This window comes from Theobroma cacao, chromosome 6 (genome assembly GCF_000208745.1).
Source record: "Theobroma cacao cultivar B97-61/B2 chromosome 6, Criollo_cocoa_genome_V2, whole genome shotgun sequence".
Classification (NCBI taxonomy): domain Eukaryota; kingdom Viridiplantae; phylum Streptophyta; class Magnoliopsida; order Malvales; family Malvaceae; genus Theobroma; species Theobroma cacao.
The window spans coordinates 381,966-403,720 of NC_030855.1; the positions used below are offsets into that span (position 1 = coordinate 381,966).

Sequence of the window (21,755 nt, forward strand, 5' to 3'; positions counted from 1 at the left end):
GCCTCAATTTATACTTGTTTATGTTTGTTGGATGAGTTAATCGAAACAAAATTTAAAACTCGTTTAATAAAAGAATTGAGCGTGAACAAAGGTGAATCAGATTCATTTATGCACATGAACAAATTCATGTAAGGTTCGTTTATGAACTTGTTAAAAACCAATTTTGATCGATAAATTCTTTTCGTTCCAAATTGAATATCCACTTTTTAATCGATAAAATGAATAACATTTTTAAAAATTTAAATAAATTTTTATATCGCGTAATACTGATATGATATATTAAAATATCATAATTGATGATAATATGATATGTTAATTTGATAAAATAATATGATTATATAATTTTTTTCACTCTTTACGTTAACATTATATTAATATTGGATAAATATAAAATAATAAGTAGTATTTTGATTAATAGCAATTAATCCATTATTACTTATAAAGATTTATTTGATTTAAAATAAATATATAAAAATTTAATTTAACGTAATAATAGAGTAAAGATTTATTTAAAGTTTTTTAAATAATTTAAGAGTTTTTTTTTAACATTATGTGTATATATGGGTTTAGCTTCTAAAATTGAAGGAAAAGTAAATTGGACAATGAAAAGTCCATATCCATTGCCCAAATATCTATATATGAAAAGGTAATTTTGACATGTGGAACCTTTTAAAGTAGCCTTCATCTCCAGCCCGGAGGGCATCGCCTCGTCTGCCTTGCACAAATCCGGATGCCAACTTAAAACCCTAACACCCTAACTCTAAAATATTTGGCTTTTCGCCGCTTCCTTCCTCCGTTGTTTTTCTTCTTTGCATTGGTTTTGCTCACCTATTCTTTTGAATTTCCAATATATTTGTATAAATGGTTAGAAATTGTTGTTAGGCTCAAGGAAATGTGTTTGAAATTGTTTTTCTCCTCTTTTTTTCAGATAGAAATTCCTTGTTTTTTGTTTGTTTAGGAGCTTAGAAACAAGCCCGTTCATGACCTGGGCATTGCCCGATTCCGCATTCTACCGAATCGAGAAACGATATAGAAAACCATGTCGTTCGATCTGACTAGAAAAGAGCCCCAACAGCCAACGCCCCCGAGCGCTGGTTGTAACGGAAACGGTGTGGCGGTGTTGCCGAGCATGGCGACGGCGCACCGGCTACGGCTGAACCCTAATACGGAGCACAAGCCGGAGACCTACGAGGGTTTGCAGTTGGAGTTCAGTCCACTTCTGTTCAGCTCCCTGGAACGTTACTTGCCTCCTCCGATGCTCTCACTCTCTCGCGACTCCAAGCTTAATTACATGCGCGATATTATCCTTCGTTACTCTCCAGAAGGCGAACGTACTCGCGTAAGCCCTTTTTTTTTTTTTTAATTTTTTATTATTATATGTTTAACTTTCAGGTTCGAAAATTTCTTTCCTGAGTGTAATGTCGTATTTTACGATCTAAATGGCCGTGAATTCTTTTTCTTTTGGGATGAAATGAAATGATAGTGTAAATTTTGAATTATGTTGATTTTCTAGTTAAACTTTAAGCATTATGTTAATGAAGGTGAAAATCAGATAAATTTGTAATAGAGTGCAAGGAATATATTTAATATTTAAAATTTAAAATTTTTATTTCAGGAAATGATTGTTTTATTGCAGATTTTAAATTAAACGAACATGCTAAGAAGCATTGATTGTTTCAAATCCCTTTTTGGCTGATTGAGAAATAGTGGTGAACAAATGCTGGAACAAGGGGGAAAAAGAAGTGAATTCTTTTTCGTCTTATCTTGGATTTATTAGTTGCCTATTATTGTTGAGTTGGATTTGGATGAAATGAGATATTAAATCATCTGTCATAATTGATAGATGGGTTCTGTGTTCCTTATTGCCATTGGACTAATTTTAAGTTTCAATCTGTATCTATATAATTTGTCATTGTTCTGTATTTTCTGCAATGTTATGCATTTTATGTTGGTCAATGTTTGTCATTCTCACATTTTGTTGAACTTCTAATTTGTGGTTATTTTTCTCTCTTAATTTTCCTTTTCCATTTAGCTGTGTTTTTTCTCACCGTTTGAAATTTTTGAACAGGTTCAAAGGCATCGAGAATACAGGCAAAAGATTATATCACACTATCAGGTACATATCGTAGTTAAGGTTTGACTAGGATTGCTTGTGCTTATGCCATTGGGGAATACTTAATTTATGCCTGCAAACTTTCCATACTATGCTGTTTGTGAGATATATCATGATTGACCCTTTATGGTTGCCATGATTAAAATAAGTAGAAGTGCCTTGCAGTGGCCTTTTGTTTTTCCTTTTGCAGATTGCATTTTTGTGTGTAATCTTTATAAGGTTTATATTTCTTTTCTGCTTAAGTGATCTCTACTTTATGCAGCCGCTGCATAGGGAGTTGTACGCCATGCATGCCTCTAACTTCTTTGTCCCCTCATTTCTCAAAGCAATTAATGAGAATAAAGAGGAAAGTTTTCGAAGTATAATGGCAGAGCCTGCTCTTGGGGTTTTTACATTTGAAATGCTTCAACCCCATTTCTGTGAATTGTTGTTATCTGAGGTATCATTGCTGCCTCTTCTCATTTGGCATTTTTTACTTTAAACTTTCTTGTTTTTTAGTTTTTATATTTTTCTTATCAGGTTCTGATTGCTTAGGTAGAAAACTTCGAAAAATGGGTCCATGAAACAAAATTCAGAATTATGCGTCCAAACACAATGAACAAATTTGGCGCTGTTTTAGATGACTTCGGTCTGGAGACCATGCTTGATAAGTTGATGGAGGACTTTATTCGACCTATTTCCAAAGGTATTTAATTTTCCGTCCATCATGAGATCTTAAGTGCATGCTAAAATATATTTTAGAGTTAAAGCTGATACCTTATTGTTTTTAATATATATTTTGGAAATGGTCTGCAGTTTTCTTTTCTGATGTGGGTGGATCTACGCTGGATTCTCATCATGGTTTTGTTGTTGAATATGGAATTGACAGGGATGTTGAGCTTGGTAGGTTCTAACTTCTTTCTATTTTCTTTTTTGATTAAATCCTTGCCATAAGTTATCTGAATGATGGCAGTTTATGGTTTATGTAATCTGTGCCGTTTATCATCCACTACCGTTAGGAGAATAAATCATTAGCTACGGTAGATGAAAACTGATCTACAGTTAAGTGTTCAGAAGGTATTGCACAAAATAATTTTCTTCATTTCTTAAGACGTTTAAATCACGAGCTTTGTGCGTTGCTTATAACTTGAGGTCTTTCTTTTCCTCATTAAATGATGGCACATTTATTTTCTTACATTTCATGATGATCATCGTTTTTCTTATAACAGCCCATAATATGAGCATGATTGGCTATGCTTTCTTCCTAATATTTTAATTTTGGTGCATATTAAATTTTAATTGTTGATGCTTGTTTTGTTAACCTACTTGTTCTGTTAAAATCTTGTTTTTAAGGTAGTAGCTTCACAAACTTCTGTAGCTTTGTCTCTGTAGGTTTCCATGTGGATGATTCAGAAGTCACCTTAAATGTTTGCTTGGGTAAACAATTTTCTGGAGGAGACTTGTTCTTTCGAGGTGTTCGTTGTGATAAACATGTCAATACAGAAACCCAGTCAGATGTATGCTAACCTTTCTGTTCAATTCTTTCTTACTACTGTTCATTTTAAGGTGCAGGAACTGAAACTTTCCTTTGGCTTAACCATTCAGCTCTAATAACTGCATGTTCCACAAAGCATCAGGATGAAGTTTAGTGTCAGTTTGATAAGAAGGTTCCCTAAAATGTAGCAATAAGGAGAACTAACCCAAATGAGAACATGAAATTACAGATTACTTAAACAAAATAAATTGCTGATGTCTTCGTAATATAATTTTCCTAGACAACAGGTGATAGGCCATATTATTTAAATTGGTTAGCAGATATTGGTTCATAGAAGAATATACATACATACATATATATATATACACATATATATAGATGTGGTATGTCCTCTATTGTTAATTTGTTAGTCATTGTACCAAAATGATCATTTTTTTAATGTTTTCTCATTGTTCTGCATTCCAGGAAATTTTGGATTATTCCCATGTTCCAGGACGTGCAGTTCTTCATCGCGGGCGCCATAGGCATGGTGCAAGAGCCACAACATCTGGTCATCGGGTCAACTTACTTTTGTGGTGCAGAAGGTATCTTTCTTTTACACCCTTAGTATAAACGTACCAAACATGTAATAGCCTTTTGGAGGGATCAGGAGTCTCTCTTAAAGTTGTAATGGGAACATGACTTACTTCTCTAAGTTGGAAAAAGAATACCACTTTAATACAAGTTGCTCATCGGTTTGCATTTGAATATCTTTATGTAATATTTAATATTGAAATACGAAGAATTTAATTTAGAATTTAAACTATTGGGCTATTTGTTTGACTACATTTAGAATTTAGACTTGTTTTAGGAGTTGAAATGAGATAAAATATTAGTGGATGACTGAAAGTTTAATATAGTTGGCACTTGCATCTTTGGAGAATGGTGCTACCTGAATTCGCTGTCATATTTTTGGTCATTTATGTATTTTTTATAAATCTAACTTGTTGGAAAGAAATTATTAAGTTGGAGTTATCTAGGGGCTTATTTGCCATATTTTCTAACAAAAGTATCAATAAGGGTTTTGTTCTGAAATTCTTTGGGCTGCATTGTGCTTGTATTGTTTGAAACTTGTTAACAAAGCCTACTGAGATGCAATAATGTGGAGTGGTGTTCTTTTTCTGAGAGCTGAGAGTTTTCAGTTTAGATAACAAGTTACAATGTATGAGGCATAGGATGCTCTCAGACTTCTTACTTATGTATACGCTGAGCTTCACTTTGGTCCACATTCCTTAAATTGTATTGTGAGATTTAGAACTAGTGCATTTTTTTTTCCCCCAATTAGTTTAAAATGCATGCAAAATTTTCTTCTAGTTCGGTCTTTCGAGAGCTGAGGAAATATCAGAAAGATTTCTCAAGCTGGTGTGGAGAGTGCCAACGCGAGAAAAAAGAAAGGCAGCGTGTTTCAATTGCTGCTACGAAACAGGTGAAGTCCAAATCAATTGTTTTTGTAGAAAATAAAAATATAAATTCTGACTGTCTACTTTGATCAGGAATTACTGAAGAGGGAAGGAAAACCTCCGACTTGAAGTGTGTCTATTTTTAAACAAGTTTTTGCTTGTGGAAATTGTAAAATAGTAGGATTCTTGTCAATGTGACACAAGCAAAGCTATTTTTCTTATTTTGTTAGTGATGTGCACTATTGCCAAAAAATTGGGTGGGTAAAGATGGAAGGGTGAATGGTCTTGTGTGTCTTCATTGTGCTTCAATGCTGTACATACACATGTTGTCTTGGGTGTCCAGTTTATGAGACAGCTACAACTGCAACTGAACTATGTTTTTAAGATAGTGGCACTAGTTTTTTTCTGTTGTTGGTTCCAACATTGTTTCAAGCATCATAAAACTGGTTGACAAGTTGTGTTGCAAGTAAACCATCATGTCAATTGATGAGGCATGAGGGAACGTCATCAGGTTGCCATTTCAAGTACAATAAATTTTATATACTTCAAGAGAGAAATAATAATGACACATCAACAATTCTTTGTATCTAAATCTCAATGCATACTGGTTTTTTTTTTTTTTTTTTTAAATCTCATTTCAAAATCTTTACAATAATTTAATTTTAGTTTTCTTAATTCTATTTTTCAAGTGAAAAAAATAAAGAAAAATATATATAGAGATTAGTCATTCTTTTTGCTATGAAAGGACAGTCTGTTCATTGACTTGATGGCACGTTTGGATAAAATAGAGAAGCTCCTAACTCCTGAAGTCCAAACTCAAGCAGAAGCAAAGAAATGCAAAGCAAACGCAGTCATTCTCTACAATCATCGTACCACTCACACTTGCAATAGTAAAATCCCTAACCAATAATATAATTATTAACAAAAAAAGTAAACTCTCCCACAAGAAGGATATTAATATAAGCCTTTTTAAGATAACAGTATTATAAGATATTGTATTCAAATAAATACAAAAATTAATTTATATGATTTTATCTATGGAGACACAATTTTTACCAAAAATGTAAATCAGTTTAACACTATTAATCCGTCTATGAAGTTAATAATAATTTTGTCTCCTATATTTTGTTTCAATGCGTGGAACAATAATAATAATAAAAAAAATTGTTAGTGACAATATAATTATTTATTTTTTTAACTTGAAGTGATTTAAAATTTTATTAAAAAAATTAAAAATGATAATTTTTTAATATAAAATTTCAAAATAATTTAATATTTTATTATTAATAATAAATTTACTATTTTTCCAGAGGACTAAACACCAAAAATAGAAGCATTTTTCCAATTTGGACAACAACAATCTGTCCTTTTCTCTTTCATCTACAAAAGGCTAAACTTTATCAGCCAGCCCAACGCAGCTGCGCCCATCCTTCACTCTTATCCTTCCATTTCCCAACAAAAAGCAAAGCAACCCATTTTTCCCTCCCTCATCACTTTCCCCACCACAAGGAAAAAAAAAAACCAAGTGAAGAGAAAATGAGAGAAATCTTGCACATCCAAGGAGGTCAATGTGGGAACCAGATCGGGGCTAAGTTCTGGGAAGTGATTTGCGACGAGCATGGAATTGACAACACTGGAAAGTATAGCGGTGACTCCGATCTGCAGCTGGAGCGTATCAACGTCTACTACAATGAAGCCAGTGGCGGAAGGTATGTCCCCCGCGCTGTTCTCATGGATCTTGAACCGGGCACTATGGACTCCGTCAGATCTGGTCTTTTTGGACAGATCTTTAGGCCAGATAACTTCGTCTTCGGGCAGTCTGGTGCTGGGAACAACTGGGCCAAGGGTCATTACACAGAGGGAGCTGAGCTCATTGATTCTGTTCTTGACGTTGTCAGAAAAGAAGCTGAGAATTGTGATTGTTTGCAGGGTATCAATCCTATAACTTGACTTTACCCTTTTTCTTTAAAACACATTTTGACCTATGGGTTTAGTTTAATTTGTTGAGATCGGTACGTTTTTGAGGTTTTTTTTCGTTCTTTTGTGAATTTTGTCATGTATTTTATTGGTGGATCTTCCTCAATTCTGAGTTCTGAGTATGCTTTGTAAAATTTGGTTTTTTTTTTTTTTATCTTGGGTTCGGTGAACCATTTTGGGTGTTTTCCAGGCTCTTTTCTTTTCTTTCAATTTTGGGGTTTTTAAAGATAGTTTGTTTTTAATGCAGATTTGTTGTCTGTTTTAGTTTGGATTATGTCTTGTCTGTTATATCTATGAACAAATCCTTTTTGAAGTAAATTTGTTATATATATATGGAGGAATATGTTAAGCCATTGAAGCAACGTGGTTATTGTTTTGAACTGATTATCGTGGCAACTTGTTTTGAAAGTTTCTTGTTAAATTGTACTCTGGTTTTCTCTATTTGCATTTCTAATCCCCCTCCTCCTGCAAGGCCAAAAGGAAAAAAAAACAGCTATATCTGCTTTCAAATCTCACTTTATGTGTTTTTGGTACAGGATTTCAAGTTTGTCATTCTTTGGGTGGAGGTACTGGATCCGGAATGGGTACCCTTCTTATTTCCAAGATTAGGGAGGAGTATCCAGATCGCATGATGTTGACATTTTCGGTTTTCCCTTCTCCTAAGGTATCTGATACAGTTGTTGAGCCATACAATGCTACCCTTTCCGTTCATCAGCTTGTTGAGAATGCTGATGAATGCATGGTGTTGGACAATGAGGCTCTGTATGACATCTGCTTCCGAACTCTCAAGCTTGCCACTCCCACCTGTAAGTTTGATTTATAGTTCTAAATGCCTAGTGTATGCAGCAAAGGATTTTTAGCTTTGCCTAAAGCAAGTTTCTCCATTTGTTTTCAACAATTTAAAATTAAAACATGTAGTGGGCATTAATTTGATTATGTTGCTTTACCTTCCTGTTCTGGGTCTTTGTGAAAAAGGATGTTGCTCAATTGTTAAGGAATTGGTGGCATATGAGCCCTACCCCTTTATTAAATCTCAGTTGGGTTGCTCATAAGTATCTTTCTTACCAGAGACACGCACCATTTACTTTTTGTCCCCAAACACAAAAGAATGTGATGCGTTAGGAATAAATGCTCTCATATTTGTTCTATGAATTGGGATAATAACTATTATTTTCTTATGCTACTTCAAAAATATTGAGTGGCTTCTCTTAATGGAATCAATTTCCAGAGTATACATGATCTGCCCTCTGTGCTTATATTCTTTTTCTTTTAACTTGACTCAGTTGGTGATCTTAACCACCTCATCTCTGCTACCATGAGTGGTGTCACATGCTGTCTGCGGTTCCCTGGACAGCTGAACTCTGATCTCCGCAAGCTTGCCGTGAACCTTATTCCCTTCCCACGACTACACTTCTTCATGGTTGGATTTGCACCCTTGACATCCAGAGGATCACAGCAGTACCGGGCCTTGACTGTGCCCGAACTGACTCAGCAGATGTGGGATGCCAAAAACATGATGTGTGCTGCTGACCCACGCCATGGCCGTTACCTAACTGCTTCTGCAATGTTCCGTGGTAAGATGAGCACTAAGGAGGTTGATGAACAAATGATTAATGTCCAGAACAAGAACTCATCATACTTTGTTGAGTGGATCCCTCACAATGTCAAGTCTAGTGTGTGTGACATCCCACCAAAGGGTCTGAAAATGGCATCCACTTTCATTGGAAATTCAACTTCAATCCAGGAGATGTTTAGGAGGGTTAGTGAGCAGTTTACAGCAATGTTCAGGAGGAAGGCTTTCTTGCACTGGTACACTGGTGAGGGAATGGATGAGATGGAGTTTACTGAAGCTGAGAGTAACATGAATGATTTAGTTGCCGAGTACCAGCAATACCAGGATGCCACCGCAGACGATGAGTACGAGGAGGAGGAGGAGGAAGAAGAGGAAGTTCCAGCTTGAGGGGAGGAGTCTCTATAAGCTTGCAGTTGGTCTGAAATTTGTATCTATGTTGGCTGGCTCTAGCTGGCTATGCTTATGTTGTTGAGATGTCAAATTTAGATTGACATGATGTGTATGGTTGTGGCTCCTATCTGAGATTATGCTATTGCTTTTAAAGCTTGAATGGATGGATGTTTGTCTTTAGTAGAATGCTAGAAGATTGATGGTGATATTGTCTAAATTTTCTTTTATCCTAGGTGTGCATGGAATTCATATGAAGTAGCTTTTCTATAATTTTTTGTTGGAGTTGACAATGGGTTCATTCAAGCTACAATGCATTTTGAGATTTAATGTATAAAATTTATATATTGATATTGTATTCTTTTTTCTTTTTTTTGTAATTAATGCGTAATTGGTGATTATATTTTGAATCTTGAATCCTACAAATCCATTTTTTTACTATTCTCTTAAATTAATTTTAAATATGCAAATAAAGTAATAGAAATATTTCATTTATTTTTTAAATACTCCCACTTTCAAATTAAATCTAGTTTTTTAAATGGTACAAGTTTTAAGAATATGAATAAATAGCATTATTTATGGGTTGTTGTATGATTTTTTTGTTTAAAAAAAAATATTTGGTTCATTGATTGTTATATGTTTTTTCTATTTAAAGAGTAGAATTTGATTTTTTTTTTCAAATTTTAAAAAATAATAAATAACTACAAAATAAAGTATCAATTGATTTAGTAAATAGATAAATTTAATTGAAAATAAATAACTACTAAATTAATAATGATAAAAATTGTCACTATTTAGCGTTTATATATATATATATATATATATTTATTTATTTATTTTGCGAGTTGGTTTCAGCTGTCACGCGGAAGAAAGCAGTGACTGAGACAAGGCTGAGAATGCTGTGGGAAGGAGAAGTGGTCGCGAGAAACAAGGAACAAGTCAATCTCTGTCGAGGTTTAAGACAAAAATCTGAACATATATCCAAGCAATAAGCTTACAACATGTCCAAAGACGAATGTTTCAACTCCATCCATCTCCCGACGGCAACTTCTTTTCTCTTCTGTTCGTCTCACTATAAAAGGAGACAGTTGCAGCTTCCTCTTTTCATCAATATTATTAGGAATTAATAGTTTTGTGTTAATTATCACCTAAGCTGACATAATTGAGCTGCATTTGCATGCATGCTTCCTTCTTCCAAAATGTTTACGAGGATTGTCTTTGTCTTAACTTGCTGTCTTGCCCTTGCATCTGTCCATAGTACTCCTCTTCAAGATTTTTGTGTTGCAGACCCCAACAGCAAAGGTACTGCGTGTCTGAAATTTCTTTCTATTCCCCTTGCCTCATTTTTTTTTATAAATTTATATTAAGTACTGATAAATGAAGTGTCTCTTAGAATATCTCTTCCTTTGAACTTTTATAAAAATCGAACCAAAATAAATTAAAGTTGGATGGTAAAATTAAACTCAGTTAAAATATAATGACAATTTGGTATCCGAACCAAAGTTATTGATTGATAATATCCTTTTCTGCATTTCTGCTTCATGACAGTTGTTGTCAATGGCTTGGCTTGCAAGGATTCAAAGCTGGTTGTAGCCGAGGAATTCCACCTCACAGGGCTGCATTTGACAGGCAACACTTCAAACCCCTTCGGGTTCAAGGCGACCCCAGTTACAGTAGCCCAGCTACCGGGGCTGAACGCCCTGGGAATCTCAATGGTTCGTTTAGACTTTGCACCATGGGGTCTTAACCCTCCCCATACGCACCCAAGGGCTAGTGAAATGTTGACTGTCTTGGAAGGCACCCTGGAAGTGGGGTTCATCACTTCCAACCCTGAGAACCAATTGTTCAAGAAAGTTCTTAACAAGGGTGATGTATTTGTGTTTCCTATGGGCCTTATTCATTTCCAAAGAAATGTTGGATATGGGAATGCCGTTGCGGTTGGAGCCCTTAACAGCGAGAGTCCTGGGGTTATTACCATTGCTAATTCAGTGTTTGGCTCAAATCCAAGCATTCCCACCGATGTTCTCGCAAAGGCTTTCCAGGTTGACCAAAATGTGATTTTTCAGCCGCTAGCTAAGTTCTAGACAGCCATTTGTAATACCAAATGGCTGCTAATGTCTGTGTATTTCTGTTCAACATTTTAAAGTTGTAAAATCAAATAATAAATGGTGAAAGTATATAATCTTTCACTTCCAAAGAAGATTGAAAGTGCTTAGAAACTGAGAACTAAACCATGCATGCGTTAAAGCTAAGAAAACTAAGGGTAAGGTTGAAAAACTATAAATGCAGATAAAAATGCTTGATTTCTAGTTTCGAGGACCCTTTCATCCTCCTTTAAATCTTGCATTTATGCTAGGATGAAGGCTTAATACGAGCTTGCATATGTAATTAACTTGCAGTGGGACACTCTTCCACTTACCCGAAAATGCTGAACATGAATTGATAACAGCCCATTATCTCCTAAAGGTAAACGTACAATAAGTGAATGGATATATATCAAGTAAGATTTTTTATGACATCCAATTAGATCGTAAACTCTGTCCAACCTTGCCTTACCTTACTTACCTCACATTCCTTAGCCTTTGCCTGAAATATATTTTCTAATAAACAGAGAGAAGAATGACCCATTACTTGTTAAAATTTCAAGCTTATCCGAAATTGCTGAACATGAATTGATAACCGCCCATTATCTCCTAAAGGTAAACGTACAATAGGAGAATGGATATAATTTTTTAGCATTTGCTTGAAATATAGTTTCTAATAAACAGAAGAATGACCCATTACTTTTACTTTTAACTTCGGTCAAGGCTAAAACTTGTTAAAATTTCAAGCTTTTCAAGCTTATACGTGTGAACTTCAATCATGATTGACAATATTCCCAAAAAGGTCAAGATTTTCAAACTCAACAATTTGTAAATTTCAACAAGTTTATAGCCTTCAAACCCTAGCCATATACAAAATTCAATCAAGATATAAAAGCTCAGATCTTAGCTTAACAATTCTCTAAATTTGGATATACATCATATGCTAAGAAATATATATGAATATATCCAAATATTTGGCTTATTGATTGATAAATGATTTTCCTACTTAAAATAGCAAGATTTGAATTCTCTTTCCTCGATTTTAAATATATATATATATTAATAGACTTATTAGAAGTGGAAAGTTAGAGACAAGAGGGCACAAGAGAATTTGATACACCTTTTAATAGAAAAGATCGGTAGAATTAATTTAATAAAAGGAAAATTTGGCTTAACTATATGGTGGCTTCTTCAATTCTACAAACAAATAAATTGAAATCAGCTGTAAACGTCAATGAAAGGGAACACCAGAATCTGTCCAAACGAAAAAAGGGTTGTTTTACAAAGGCCAATTGAATCTTGATCCAGGTTATTAAGATCATATTCTAACAAATTTCTACAGAATTAAACACTAACGATTATATATTCTCTTTTAAAAGTAAAGATCACTTCATTAACATATTGACGAAAGCAATAAGTACATAAAATGTGAACGTCATCGTAAAACAAAATAATTTTTCAAACAATCAAATTTATAAATATAACTAATAGTTAATATCAGATTTTGCATTAATTGAATATCAAATTTAATAGGATCATTTGTCAACTTATTAATAATCTAAAACATACAGTGAATTTGCCGTCTTCCTAATTGAATTTTTAAAATTTTAATATGTAATATAATTATACAAGAAATGAATCTTGCAAATGGATGATAGCTAACAGGTATCTCTCTCCTCCGTCTGATCACTATAAAAGGAGAAGCACTGCTTTTTCCTTGCACCGAGCAATATTTGTTGCAAATGGCTGCCAAAACCCTGTTTAGAGCACTCCTTGCTCTAACTTGCTTCGTTGCATTTGCATCTGCTCAGAATGGATTTGAATCTGGTCAGAGTGCATTTGCATCTGGTCAGAGAAATAGTGCTGTTCATAAATCAGTAGATGATTATAAATCAGATAGTGAAGATGTATCTTTAAAACCAAAGCAAATCATCGAAACTGATGACAGAGGTAGTGCTGCAATATCTGATGATCATATTAATGATCATAGAGTTGGTGCTGTTCCAAATCAATCCTATCGTAGACATAGTCCGCATCAAAATTTTCACCAGGCAGCTGATCCCAAACACCAACCAAAGGAAGGTACATCTGCAATTTGGTTTTGTTTCTTTTTTTTTTCCTTTATTAATGGATGAATATATATTAATATTGGTTTATGGTTTTGTGCTGCTAGGCTAGCCATTGATGAGTGTATTGTTCCAATCCTAGCAATATTACCAGTGATCATCTCGCCAAGGCTGCCAAGGATTTGAGTTATCTGCTACAAGCAAACTTCAATAAGGGTCTTTATTTGTTTGTTCTAAAATGTCAAATTTCCTCTCTTTACTCTAATTTGAGCTTGTGATTACTTTATGCTATATTGAACGGAGTGTTCTTATGTGTGTGTCATATGACGTTTTAGTAGAAATGTGTGTGCAATGGGATTTTGTATCATTGTATTGGAATAAAAGAAGGTGTTTATTGTCTAATCTTTGGCGTATCAAGTACTTGAAATATTTGCAACAGTTATATTGCTCTCTCAGGTGCATTGTCTTTGTGATGAAATGCACTCCAACTCCAATAATAACAATGCAAAGCAATAACTATCCAAAGGTCAAGAATGATGATCTTAAGTGCTAGCTACGTCCATTTGAATTGTCTATATAAAGGCTAAGGCAGCTTCGGCAAATTTGCTTATATTTCCTCCAAACTTCCAAGAACTTGCATCCCTCTTAGTTTCTTCCTTTCATCCAACACACACACACACAAATAATATTATCATGTTAATGGTCTTTTAATGAAATTTTATACTGTCGTTATTATCATATAATTATTGAGATTATTGAGCTGATGAGATTTTGGATGGTTTTGATTGATCACTTTAGTTCATCTGCGCAGACCATTAGTTTGTTAAATCCTAAAAGTAATATATCAATATTGCACCTTGCTAATTGTCCTTTAGACAATATTTGGAGGGGACAATTTTAAAGACAGTGATTCCTATCATGCTTACGATTTAAAGATAAGTTGAGACAGTTAGCAAATAAGATGACCTCATTCAATTGATGATTTTACAAGATTTAAAGTTCTAAAACAGTTGAGAACTAAATTAGCTATGAATTATTTAAAGCTAATTAAGAAAACTATATAAAGTAAACATTGAAAAACATAAATGAAGATAAAAATGGTTGATTTCTAGTTTCTACAACCCTTTTCTCTTCCTCTAAATCTTGAATTTATACTAGGAAGAAGGCTTAATACGAGCAAGTACGTAAGTAATAAACTTGCGGTGGGGCATTCTTCCAATTATCCGAAAATGCTGAACATGGGTTGATAACAGCCTATTATGTCCTGAAACTAGAGCCTGCAAGGACAAGTAAACGAACAATAAGAGAAAGGATGTGAAAATCATTGTCTTCATCCTCTGGCCGGCCTTTTGGTTCGAAAAGAAGCATTATATATTGCAGGAGGGTCATTCTCAACAAATTTCGCCACATCTCGACGAATATACCTGCTATACAGTCCATTAATAAAGCATAGTTAAATACAGACAACAAATAGCTCTCAGTTGGACCCAGGCAATTTTGAAGAATCACTGGAAAAATTATATCAAGATTGCCTGAATTGTCCTGGATTAGTTGATGGACATCAATCCAATGGCTGCAAACAATACCTTTGCCGATTCGTTGGCCAAGTCTGATGTGGAAAAAGTGGACACTATTGTTTTCCTTGGTCGGTTGCTGCATCTAAAGGTTGGCCACTGCCGCTTATATGGGACGTGGAGACGTTGGTGCTGTACTGATTGTGTTTGCGATGTATGGAGTTACATTTATGGCGTAATGCTGTGATGGCCTCTGGGTTTGATGTCTGTTGGCAATGGATGCACTTGGTGCATGGGTAGAGTATTGGATGGTTTTGGTTGGGTGTGCCTCTGTCTTCAGTTATAGATCATCTGTTTTGAGATTCTTGGGGGCCCTGTTATTGGCTGGTGCACTTTGGTGGTGAAAACTATGCTGCTGTGTTGGTCTGAATTTATGTGTTTTTAGTTATTTAATGTGTGCCTGTAAGCTGCTGTATGGTTTTCCTTCCATTATTCTTAGCGGCTGCCATTACTGTTTCATTACTCTTAGTTGAGTCATAAACGACCACCATTACTTGACCTGAAAAACCATATTTCCTATGGAACTGTTGAAAACAAATTTATGAGCATTGCCTTGGAGATGAGTAGACGTGTTAGAAGTGGACAGTTAAGGACGAGGCCGGAAGAGAATTTGGCGTAAGTATATGGTGGTTTCTTCAATTATGGAGAAGTAATAACAATAATACAACTAAATCAGCTGTCATGTAGCAACGAAATGACAATGAAAGAGAACCCCAGAGACTGTCCAAACAATAAAAAGGTTGTCTCACAAAGACCAATTCAATCTTGGTCCAGGTTATCAAGACTAATCAATCTATATACTCTCACAAATTTCCAAAGAATTAAGTGACAAGGATTGTCTATAAATAGTTTTCTTTCAAAAGCAAAGAATACTTCAATAAATGAAAACAATAAGTATGTAACAAACCCACGTCAACACAAAACAAAATAATTTCTTGAATAATCTAAGTTATCAACGTAATTAATCATCAATATTAGATTCAGTGTTTATTAAATATCAGATTTGATAAAATCATCTGTTGGAAGGCACCCTGGAAGTGGGGTTCATCACTTCCAACCCCGTGAACCAATTGTTCAAGAAAGTTCTTAACAACGGTGACGTATTTGTGTTTCCTATGGGCCTTATTCACGTCCAGAGAAATGTTGGATATGGGAAAGACGTTGCGGTTGGAGCCCTTAACAGCGAGAGCCCTGGGGTTATTACCATTGCTAATTCAGTGTTTGGTTCAAATCCAAGCATTCCCAGCGACGTTCTCGGAAAGGCTTTCCAGGTTGACCAGAATGTGATTTTTCAGCTGCTAGCTAAGTTCTAGACAGCCATTTGTAATACCAAAGGGTGTAATTCTTTGCTGCTAATGTCTGTTTACTTCTAATAATCAAATAATAAATAGTGAAAGTATATAATCTTTCACTTCCAAAGAAGATTGAAAGTGTTAAGAAACTGAGAACTAAACCATGCATGCATTAAAGCTAAGAAAACTATAGGTAAGGTTGAAAAACTATAAATGGAGATAACAATGCTTGATTTCTAGTTTCGAGAACCCTTCCACCCTCCTTTATATCTTGTATTTATATTAGAATGACCCATTACTTTTACTGTTAACTTCGGTCGAGGCTAAAACTTGTTAAAATTTCAAGCATTTCTAGCTTATACGTGTGGACTTCAATCATGATTGAGAATAGTTTCAAAAAGGCCAAGATTTTCAAGTTCAACAATTTGTAAATTTCGACAAGTTTATAGCCTTCAAACCCTAGCCATATACAAAATTCAATATATAAACTCAGATCTTAGCTTAACAAGTCTACAAACTTGGATATACTTCACATACCAAGAAATATATATATGAGTGTATCCGAGCATTTAGCTCATCAGTTGGTGTATAATTTTCTTACTTAAACTAGCAGGATTCAAATTCTTTTCTCTTTATTTTAAATATATATATATATATATTAATAGACTTGTTAGAAGTGGAAAGTTAGAGACAAGAGGACAACAGAGAATTTGATACTCCTTTTATTAGAAAAGACCGGCAGAATTAATTTAATAAAGAGACAATTTGGCTTAACTATATGGTGGCTTCTTCAATTCTACAAAACAAATAAATTGAAATCAGTTGTAAACGTCAATGAAAGGGAACACTAGAAAAAAAATGTTGTTCTACAAAGGCCAATTGAATCTTGAACCAGGTTATTAAGATCATATTCTAACAAATTTCCAAGGAATTAAACGACAATGATTATGTATTCTTTTTTAAAAGTAAGGATCACTTCATTAACATATTTACAAAAGCAATAAGTACATAAAAAGTGCACGTCAACATAAAATAAAATAATTTCTCGAGCAATCAATTTTATAAATGTAACTAATAATTAACAGCAGATTTTACGTTCATTAAATATCATATTTAATAAGATCATTTGTCAACTTATTAATAATCTAATTAAAATATATAATGAATTTATCATCTTCCTGACTAAATTTTTAAAATTTTAATATGCAATATAATTATATAAGAAATGAGTCTTGCAAATGGATGACAGCAAACAAATATCTCTTTCCTCCTTCTCACTATAAAAGGAGAAGCATTGCTTTTTCTTGCATCGAGCAATATTTGTTGCAAATGGCTACCAAAACCCTGTTTATAGCACTCCTTGCTCTAACTTGCTTCATTGCACTTGCATTTGGTCAGGATACATATGCATCTGGTCAGAGTGTATTTGCATCTGGTGAGAGAAATAGTGCTGTTCATAAATCAGTAGATGATTATAAATCAGATAATGAAGATGTATCTTTAAAACCAAAGCAAATCATCGAAACTGATAACAGAGGTAGTGCTGCAATATCTGATGATCACATTAATGATCATAGAGTTGGTGCTGTTCCAAATCAATCCTCTCGTAGACATAGTCCGCATCAAAATTTTCACCAGGCAGCTGATCCCAAACACCAACCAAAGGAAGGTACATCTGCAATTTGGTTTTGTTTCTTTATTTTTTTTCCTTTATTAATGGATGAATATATATTAATATTGGTTTATGGTTTTGTGCTGCTAGGCTAGCCAATTGATGAGTGTATTGTTCAAATCCTAGCAGTATTACCAGTGATCATCTCGCCAAGGCTGCCAAGGATTTGAGTTATCTGCTACAAGCAAACTTCAATAAGGGTCTTTATTTGTTTGTTCTAAAATGTCAAATTTCCTCTCTTTACTCTAATTTGAGCTTGTGATTACTTTATGCTATATTGAACGAGTGTTCTTATGTGTGTGTCATATGACGTTTTAGTAGAAATGTGTGTGCAATGGGATTTTGTATCGTTGTATTGGAATAAAAGAAGGTGTTTATTGTCTAATCTTTGACGTATCAAGTACTTGAAATATTTGCAACAGTTATATTGCTCTCTCAGGTGCATTGTCTTTGTGATGAAATGCACTCCAATAATAACAATGCAAAGCAATAACTATCCAAAGGTCAGGAATGATGATCTTAAGTGCTAGCTACGTCCATTTGAATTGTCTATATAAAGGCTAAGGCAGCTTCGGCAAATTCGCTTATATTTCCTCCAAACTTCCAAGAACTTCCATCTACAAAGCCATCCCTCTTAGTTTCTTCCTTTCATCCAACACACACATACATAATACACACTATTTTCATCATATAATTTATCATGTTATTAGTCTTGTTATCATAGTTTATACTATCATTGTTATCATATAATTATTTACATTGTTGAGCTGGTGAGATTTTGGATGGTTTGGATTGATCACTTTAGTTCATCTGCAAGGTTGCACAGACCATTGGTTTGTTAAATCCTAAAAATAATATATCAATATTGCATCTTGCTTGCCCTTTAGATAATATTTGGAGGGGACGGATTTCCATTTAAAGACAGTAATTCCTATCACGTTTAAAATTTAAAGATAAGTTGAAACAATTTGCAAATAAGATGACTTTATTCAATTGATGATTTTGCAAGATTGAAGTTGTTAAAACAGTTGAGAACTAAACTAGCTATGAATAAAAGCTAATTAAGAAAACTATATAAAGTTAATATTGAAAAACATAAATGAAGATAAAAATGCTTGATTTTTAGTTTCTACAACCCTTTTCTCTTCCTCTAAATCTTGAGAAGAAGGCTTAATATGAGCTAGCACGTAAGTAATTAACTTGCAGTGGGGCATTCTTCCAATTATCCGAAAATGCTGAACATGGGTTGATAACAGCTAGCCCGTCATCTCTTGAAACTGGAGCCTGCAAGGACAAGTAAACGTACGATAAGAGAAAGGATCTGAAAATCATTATCTTCATCCTCTGGCCGGCCTTTTGGTTCGTAAAGAAGTATTATATATTGCAGGAGGGTCATCCTCAACAAATTTCGCCACAGCTCGACGAAGATACCTGCTATACTGTCCATTAATAAAGCATAGTTAAATACAGACAACAAATAGCTCTCAGTTGGGCCTAGGCAATTTTGAAGAATCACTGGAAAAATTATATCAAGATTACCCGAATTGTCCTGGATTAGTTGATGGACATCAATCCAATGGCTGCAAACAATACCTTTGCCGATTCGGTGGCCAAGTCTGGTGTGGAAAAAGTGGACACAATGGTTTTCCTTGGTCGTTTGCTGCATCGAAAGGTTGGCCACTGCCTTTTATATTGGACACTGTCTTTACATAGAATGATACTTTCAAACAAAATACCTTGCTTGCCCTTCACACAATATTTTCATTTGAGAAAGTTTCCAATAAGATGACCTTACTCAATTGAAAGTGTTAAAGAAGTTGAGGACTAAACTATGAATTCAAGCTAAGAAAACTAAAGGAAACGTTCAAAAACATAAAAGAAGATAAATATCCTTTGTAGCCTTTGTAAGCCTAGCCATACACAAAATTAATTAATTTAATCAAGGGAAAATTAATTAATTAATTTAACATGAGTATAGCTGGACGTGTATTGGAAGTGGGAAGTTAAGGACAAGAGGCCGGAAGAGAATTTGATACACCTTTAATTAAAAAATATAGGCATAATTAATTTAATAAAGGGACAATTTAACGTAATTAATATGGTGCCTTCTGCAATTTTACATAATCACTAATTATAATGAATTTAAATCAACTGTCATGTGGTAAAAAGACATCAACGAAAGACAATCCCAAAAAATATCCGGACGAATTCAATTTTGATCCAAGTAACTAAGAGTAATCTATGTAATAATAAATTTATAAGAAATTAAACGGTAATGATTATATATAAATATTTTCTTAAAATAAATACAAACATCACTTCATTAACATATTGATAACAACAATAAGTACATAACAAACACACATCAACCCAGAACAAAATAACTTCTTAAATAATTAAAATTTTTAATTCAACTAATCATCATTATATATATCAGGTTTTGTATCCTCTTGGACATCAGATTTGATAAGATCATCTATAAACTCATTAACTACTCAAAAGACGTCACCAATTAATTGATTTTTTTTAATTTTTAAGATACAATTTAACTCATCACCAATGACAGCTAACCAATATCTCTCGCTTCCGTCTCACTATAAGAAGGATAAGCATTGCTTTTTCTTCTACTCAGCAATATTTGTTGCAAATGGCTACCAAAACCCTGTTTATAGCACTGCTTGCACTAACGTGCTTCGTTGCACTTGCATCTGGTCACAGAGGCGGTAGTGCTCAGAAATCACCAGATAATTATAAACCAGATAGTGAAGATGTATCTTTAAAACCAACCAAAGCAATCGAAACTGATGATAGAGGCAATGCTGCAATATCTAATGATCATAGAGATGGTGCTGTTCCAAATCAATCCCATCATACACACAGTTCGCATCAAAATTTTCATCAGGCAGCTGATTCCAACACCAATCAAAAGGAAGGTACTACTGCAATAATTTCATTTATTTCTTCCCTTATCAATGGATGAGTATATATACATATATATATATTATATATATTATATATACATATATATTTATATATATATATATTAATATTGGTTTATGGTTTTGTGCTGTTAGGCTAGCCAATTGATGAGTGTATTGTTCAAATCCTAGCAGTATTACCAGTGATCATCTCGCCAAGGCTGCCAAGGATTTGAGTTATCTGCTACAAGCAAACTTCAATAAGGGTCTTTATTTGTTTGTTCTAAAATGTCAAATTTCCATTGAACGTGTGTTCTTGTGTGTGTTGTGTGAATTAGTTCAAGCTGTGTTAGGAATGTCTTGAATTGTGATTTAATTAAGATTGTTTAATTCTAATTAAATTAGTATACCTTATAAAATAGTCTTTAAATCTAGTTAGACTAGAATAACAATTCATAATTCTATTAGGATAAGATTCCTAATTATATTAAGATAAGGTTATTGTATTTGGCACTATAAAAGGACCATATGGGTTAAAGAATAATCATCACCTAGATTTAGAGAGAGTGATTTAGGTGTACGTGGGATAAGGGTTATGAGTTTGAGACTGTTCTTGTAATCTGCTGATTTTTCTCTTAGTGGATTTTTCTCTATTACTGTGCCCGTGGACGTAGGTCATCAAAAGACCGAACCACGTAAATTCTTGTGTTCTTGTGGGTGTGCTTGATTTCTTTCTTTCTTTATTCTATTGATTGGGTTAGATCTTGGGCAATTCTTTAGAGACAATTTCGTAATTTCCCAATAAACTGGTATCAGAGCTTCAAGGTCTTTGGTCAATCTGAATCTCGCTATGGCAACTTCGTCGACCAAGTATGAGATTGAAAAGTTTAATGGAAGAAACGATTTCAGCCTGTGGCGTGTTAAGATGCGCGCATTGCTAGTGCAACAAGGACTATTGAAGGCACTGAAGGGAAAAGAGTATCTTCCTTCGAATTTATCTGATGGTGAGAAAGATGACCTTATGGAGAAAGCACATAGTGCTATTCTCTTAGCTTTGTCTGATGAAGTGCTAAGAGAAGTCACGGATGAAAAATCTGCTGCTGCAGTGTGGCTTAAACTCGAAAGTATTTATATGACCAAATCTCTGACGAATCGGCTTTATATGAAGTAACGATTGTATACTCTT

General features: G+C 34.1%; 4 protein-coding genes across 5 annotated transcripts; all 4 read left to right on the plus strand.

The window, feature by feature from the left end:
• LOC18595062 (uncharacterized PKHD-type hydroxylase At1g22950) lies at positions 666–5,444 on the plus strand. The gene is made up of 9 exons (XM_007022845.2): positions 666–1,339; positions 2,069–2,116; positions 2,376–2,552; positions 2,648–2,798; positions 2,909–2,995; positions 3,485–3,609; positions 4,053–4,171; positions 4,941–5,052; positions 5,120–5,444. Exons 1-9 carry the CDS (start codon positions 1,040–1,042, stop codon positions 5,153–5,155), a joined length of 1,155 nt encoding a protein of 384 aa, XP_007022907.2. The 5' UTR covers positions 666–1,039; the 3' UTR covers positions 5,156–5,444.
• Positions 6,425–9,310, plus strand: LOC18595063 (tubulin beta chain). The gene is made up of 3 exons (XM_007022848.2): positions 6,425–6,956; positions 7,540–7,809; positions 8,287–9,310. The coding sequence occupies exons 1-3, from the start codon at positions 6,563–6,565 to the stop codon at positions 8,961–8,963; spliced, it is 1,341 nt and encodes a 446-aa protein (XP_007022910.1). The 5' UTR covers positions 6,425–6,562; the 3' UTR covers positions 8,964–9,310.
• On the plus strand, positions 10,064–11,047 carry LOC18595064 (putative germin-like protein 2-1). 2 transcript variants are annotated; one of them, XM_018122977.1, is made up of 2 exons: positions 10,064–10,274; positions 10,512–11,047. In XM_018122977.1, exons 1-2 carry the CDS (start codon positions 10,145–10,147, stop codon positions 11,045–11,047), a joined length of 666 nt encoding a protein of 221 aa, XP_017978466.1. In that variant the 5' UTR covers positions 10,064–10,144. The 2 variants fall into 2 exon arrangements, with proteins under 2 accessions (XP_017978466.1, XP_007022911.2); XM_007022849.2 differs by having other exon boundaries at positions 10,064–10,265.
• LOC18595065 (putative germin-like protein 2-1) lies at positions 12,790–16,000 on the plus strand. Its single transcript, XM_018122727.1, has 2 exons — positions 12,790–13,129; positions 15,714–16,000. The coding sequence occupies exons 1-2, from the start codon at positions 12,790–12,792 to the stop codon at positions 15,998–16,000; spliced, it is 627 nt and encodes a 208-aa protein (XP_017978216.1).

Bases quoted from the DNA above. Each gene is read 5' to 3' on its own strand.
- LOC18595062 (XM_007022845.2), top strand. From the start codon at position 1,040: ATGTCGTTCGATCTGACTAGAAAAGAGCCCCAACAGCCAACGCCCCCG. The intron at 2,117-2,375 runs GTACATATCGTA...TACTTTATGCAG, and splicing joins AGATTATATCACACTATCAG to CCGCTGCATAGGGAGTTGTA. The intron at 2,996-3,484 runs GTAGGTTCTAAC...TTGTCTCTGTAG, and splicing joins TGACAGGGATGTTGAGCTTG to GTTTCCATGTGGATGATTCA.
- LOC18595063 (XM_007022848.2), top strand. From the start codon at position 6,563: ATGAGAGAAATCTTGCACATCCAAGGAGGTCAATGTGGGAACCAGATC. The intron at 6,957-7,539 runs GTATCAATCCTA...TTTTTGGTACAG, and splicing joins GAATTGTGATTGTTTGCAGG to GATTTCAAGTTTGTCATTCT. The intron at 7,810-8,286 runs GTAAGTTTGATT...AACTTGACTCAG, and splicing joins CAAGCTTGCCACTCCCACCT to TTGGTGATCTTAACCACCTC.
- LOC18595064 (XM_018122977.1), top strand. From the start codon at position 10,145: ATGCTTCCTTCTTCCAAAATGTTTACGAGGATTGTCTTTGTCTTAACT. The intron at 10,275-10,511 runs GTCTGAAATTTC...GCTTCATGACAG, and splicing joins CAACAGCAAAGGTACTGCGT to TTGTTGTCAATGGCTTGGCT.
- LOC18595065 (XM_018122727.1), top strand. From the start codon at position 12,790: ATGGCTGCCAAAACCCTGTTTAGAGCACTCCTTGCTCTAACTTGCTTC. The intron at 13,130-15,713 runs GTACATCTGCAA...ATCTGTTGGAAG, and splicing joins CAAACACCAACCAAAGGAAG to GCACCCTGGAAGTGGGGTTC.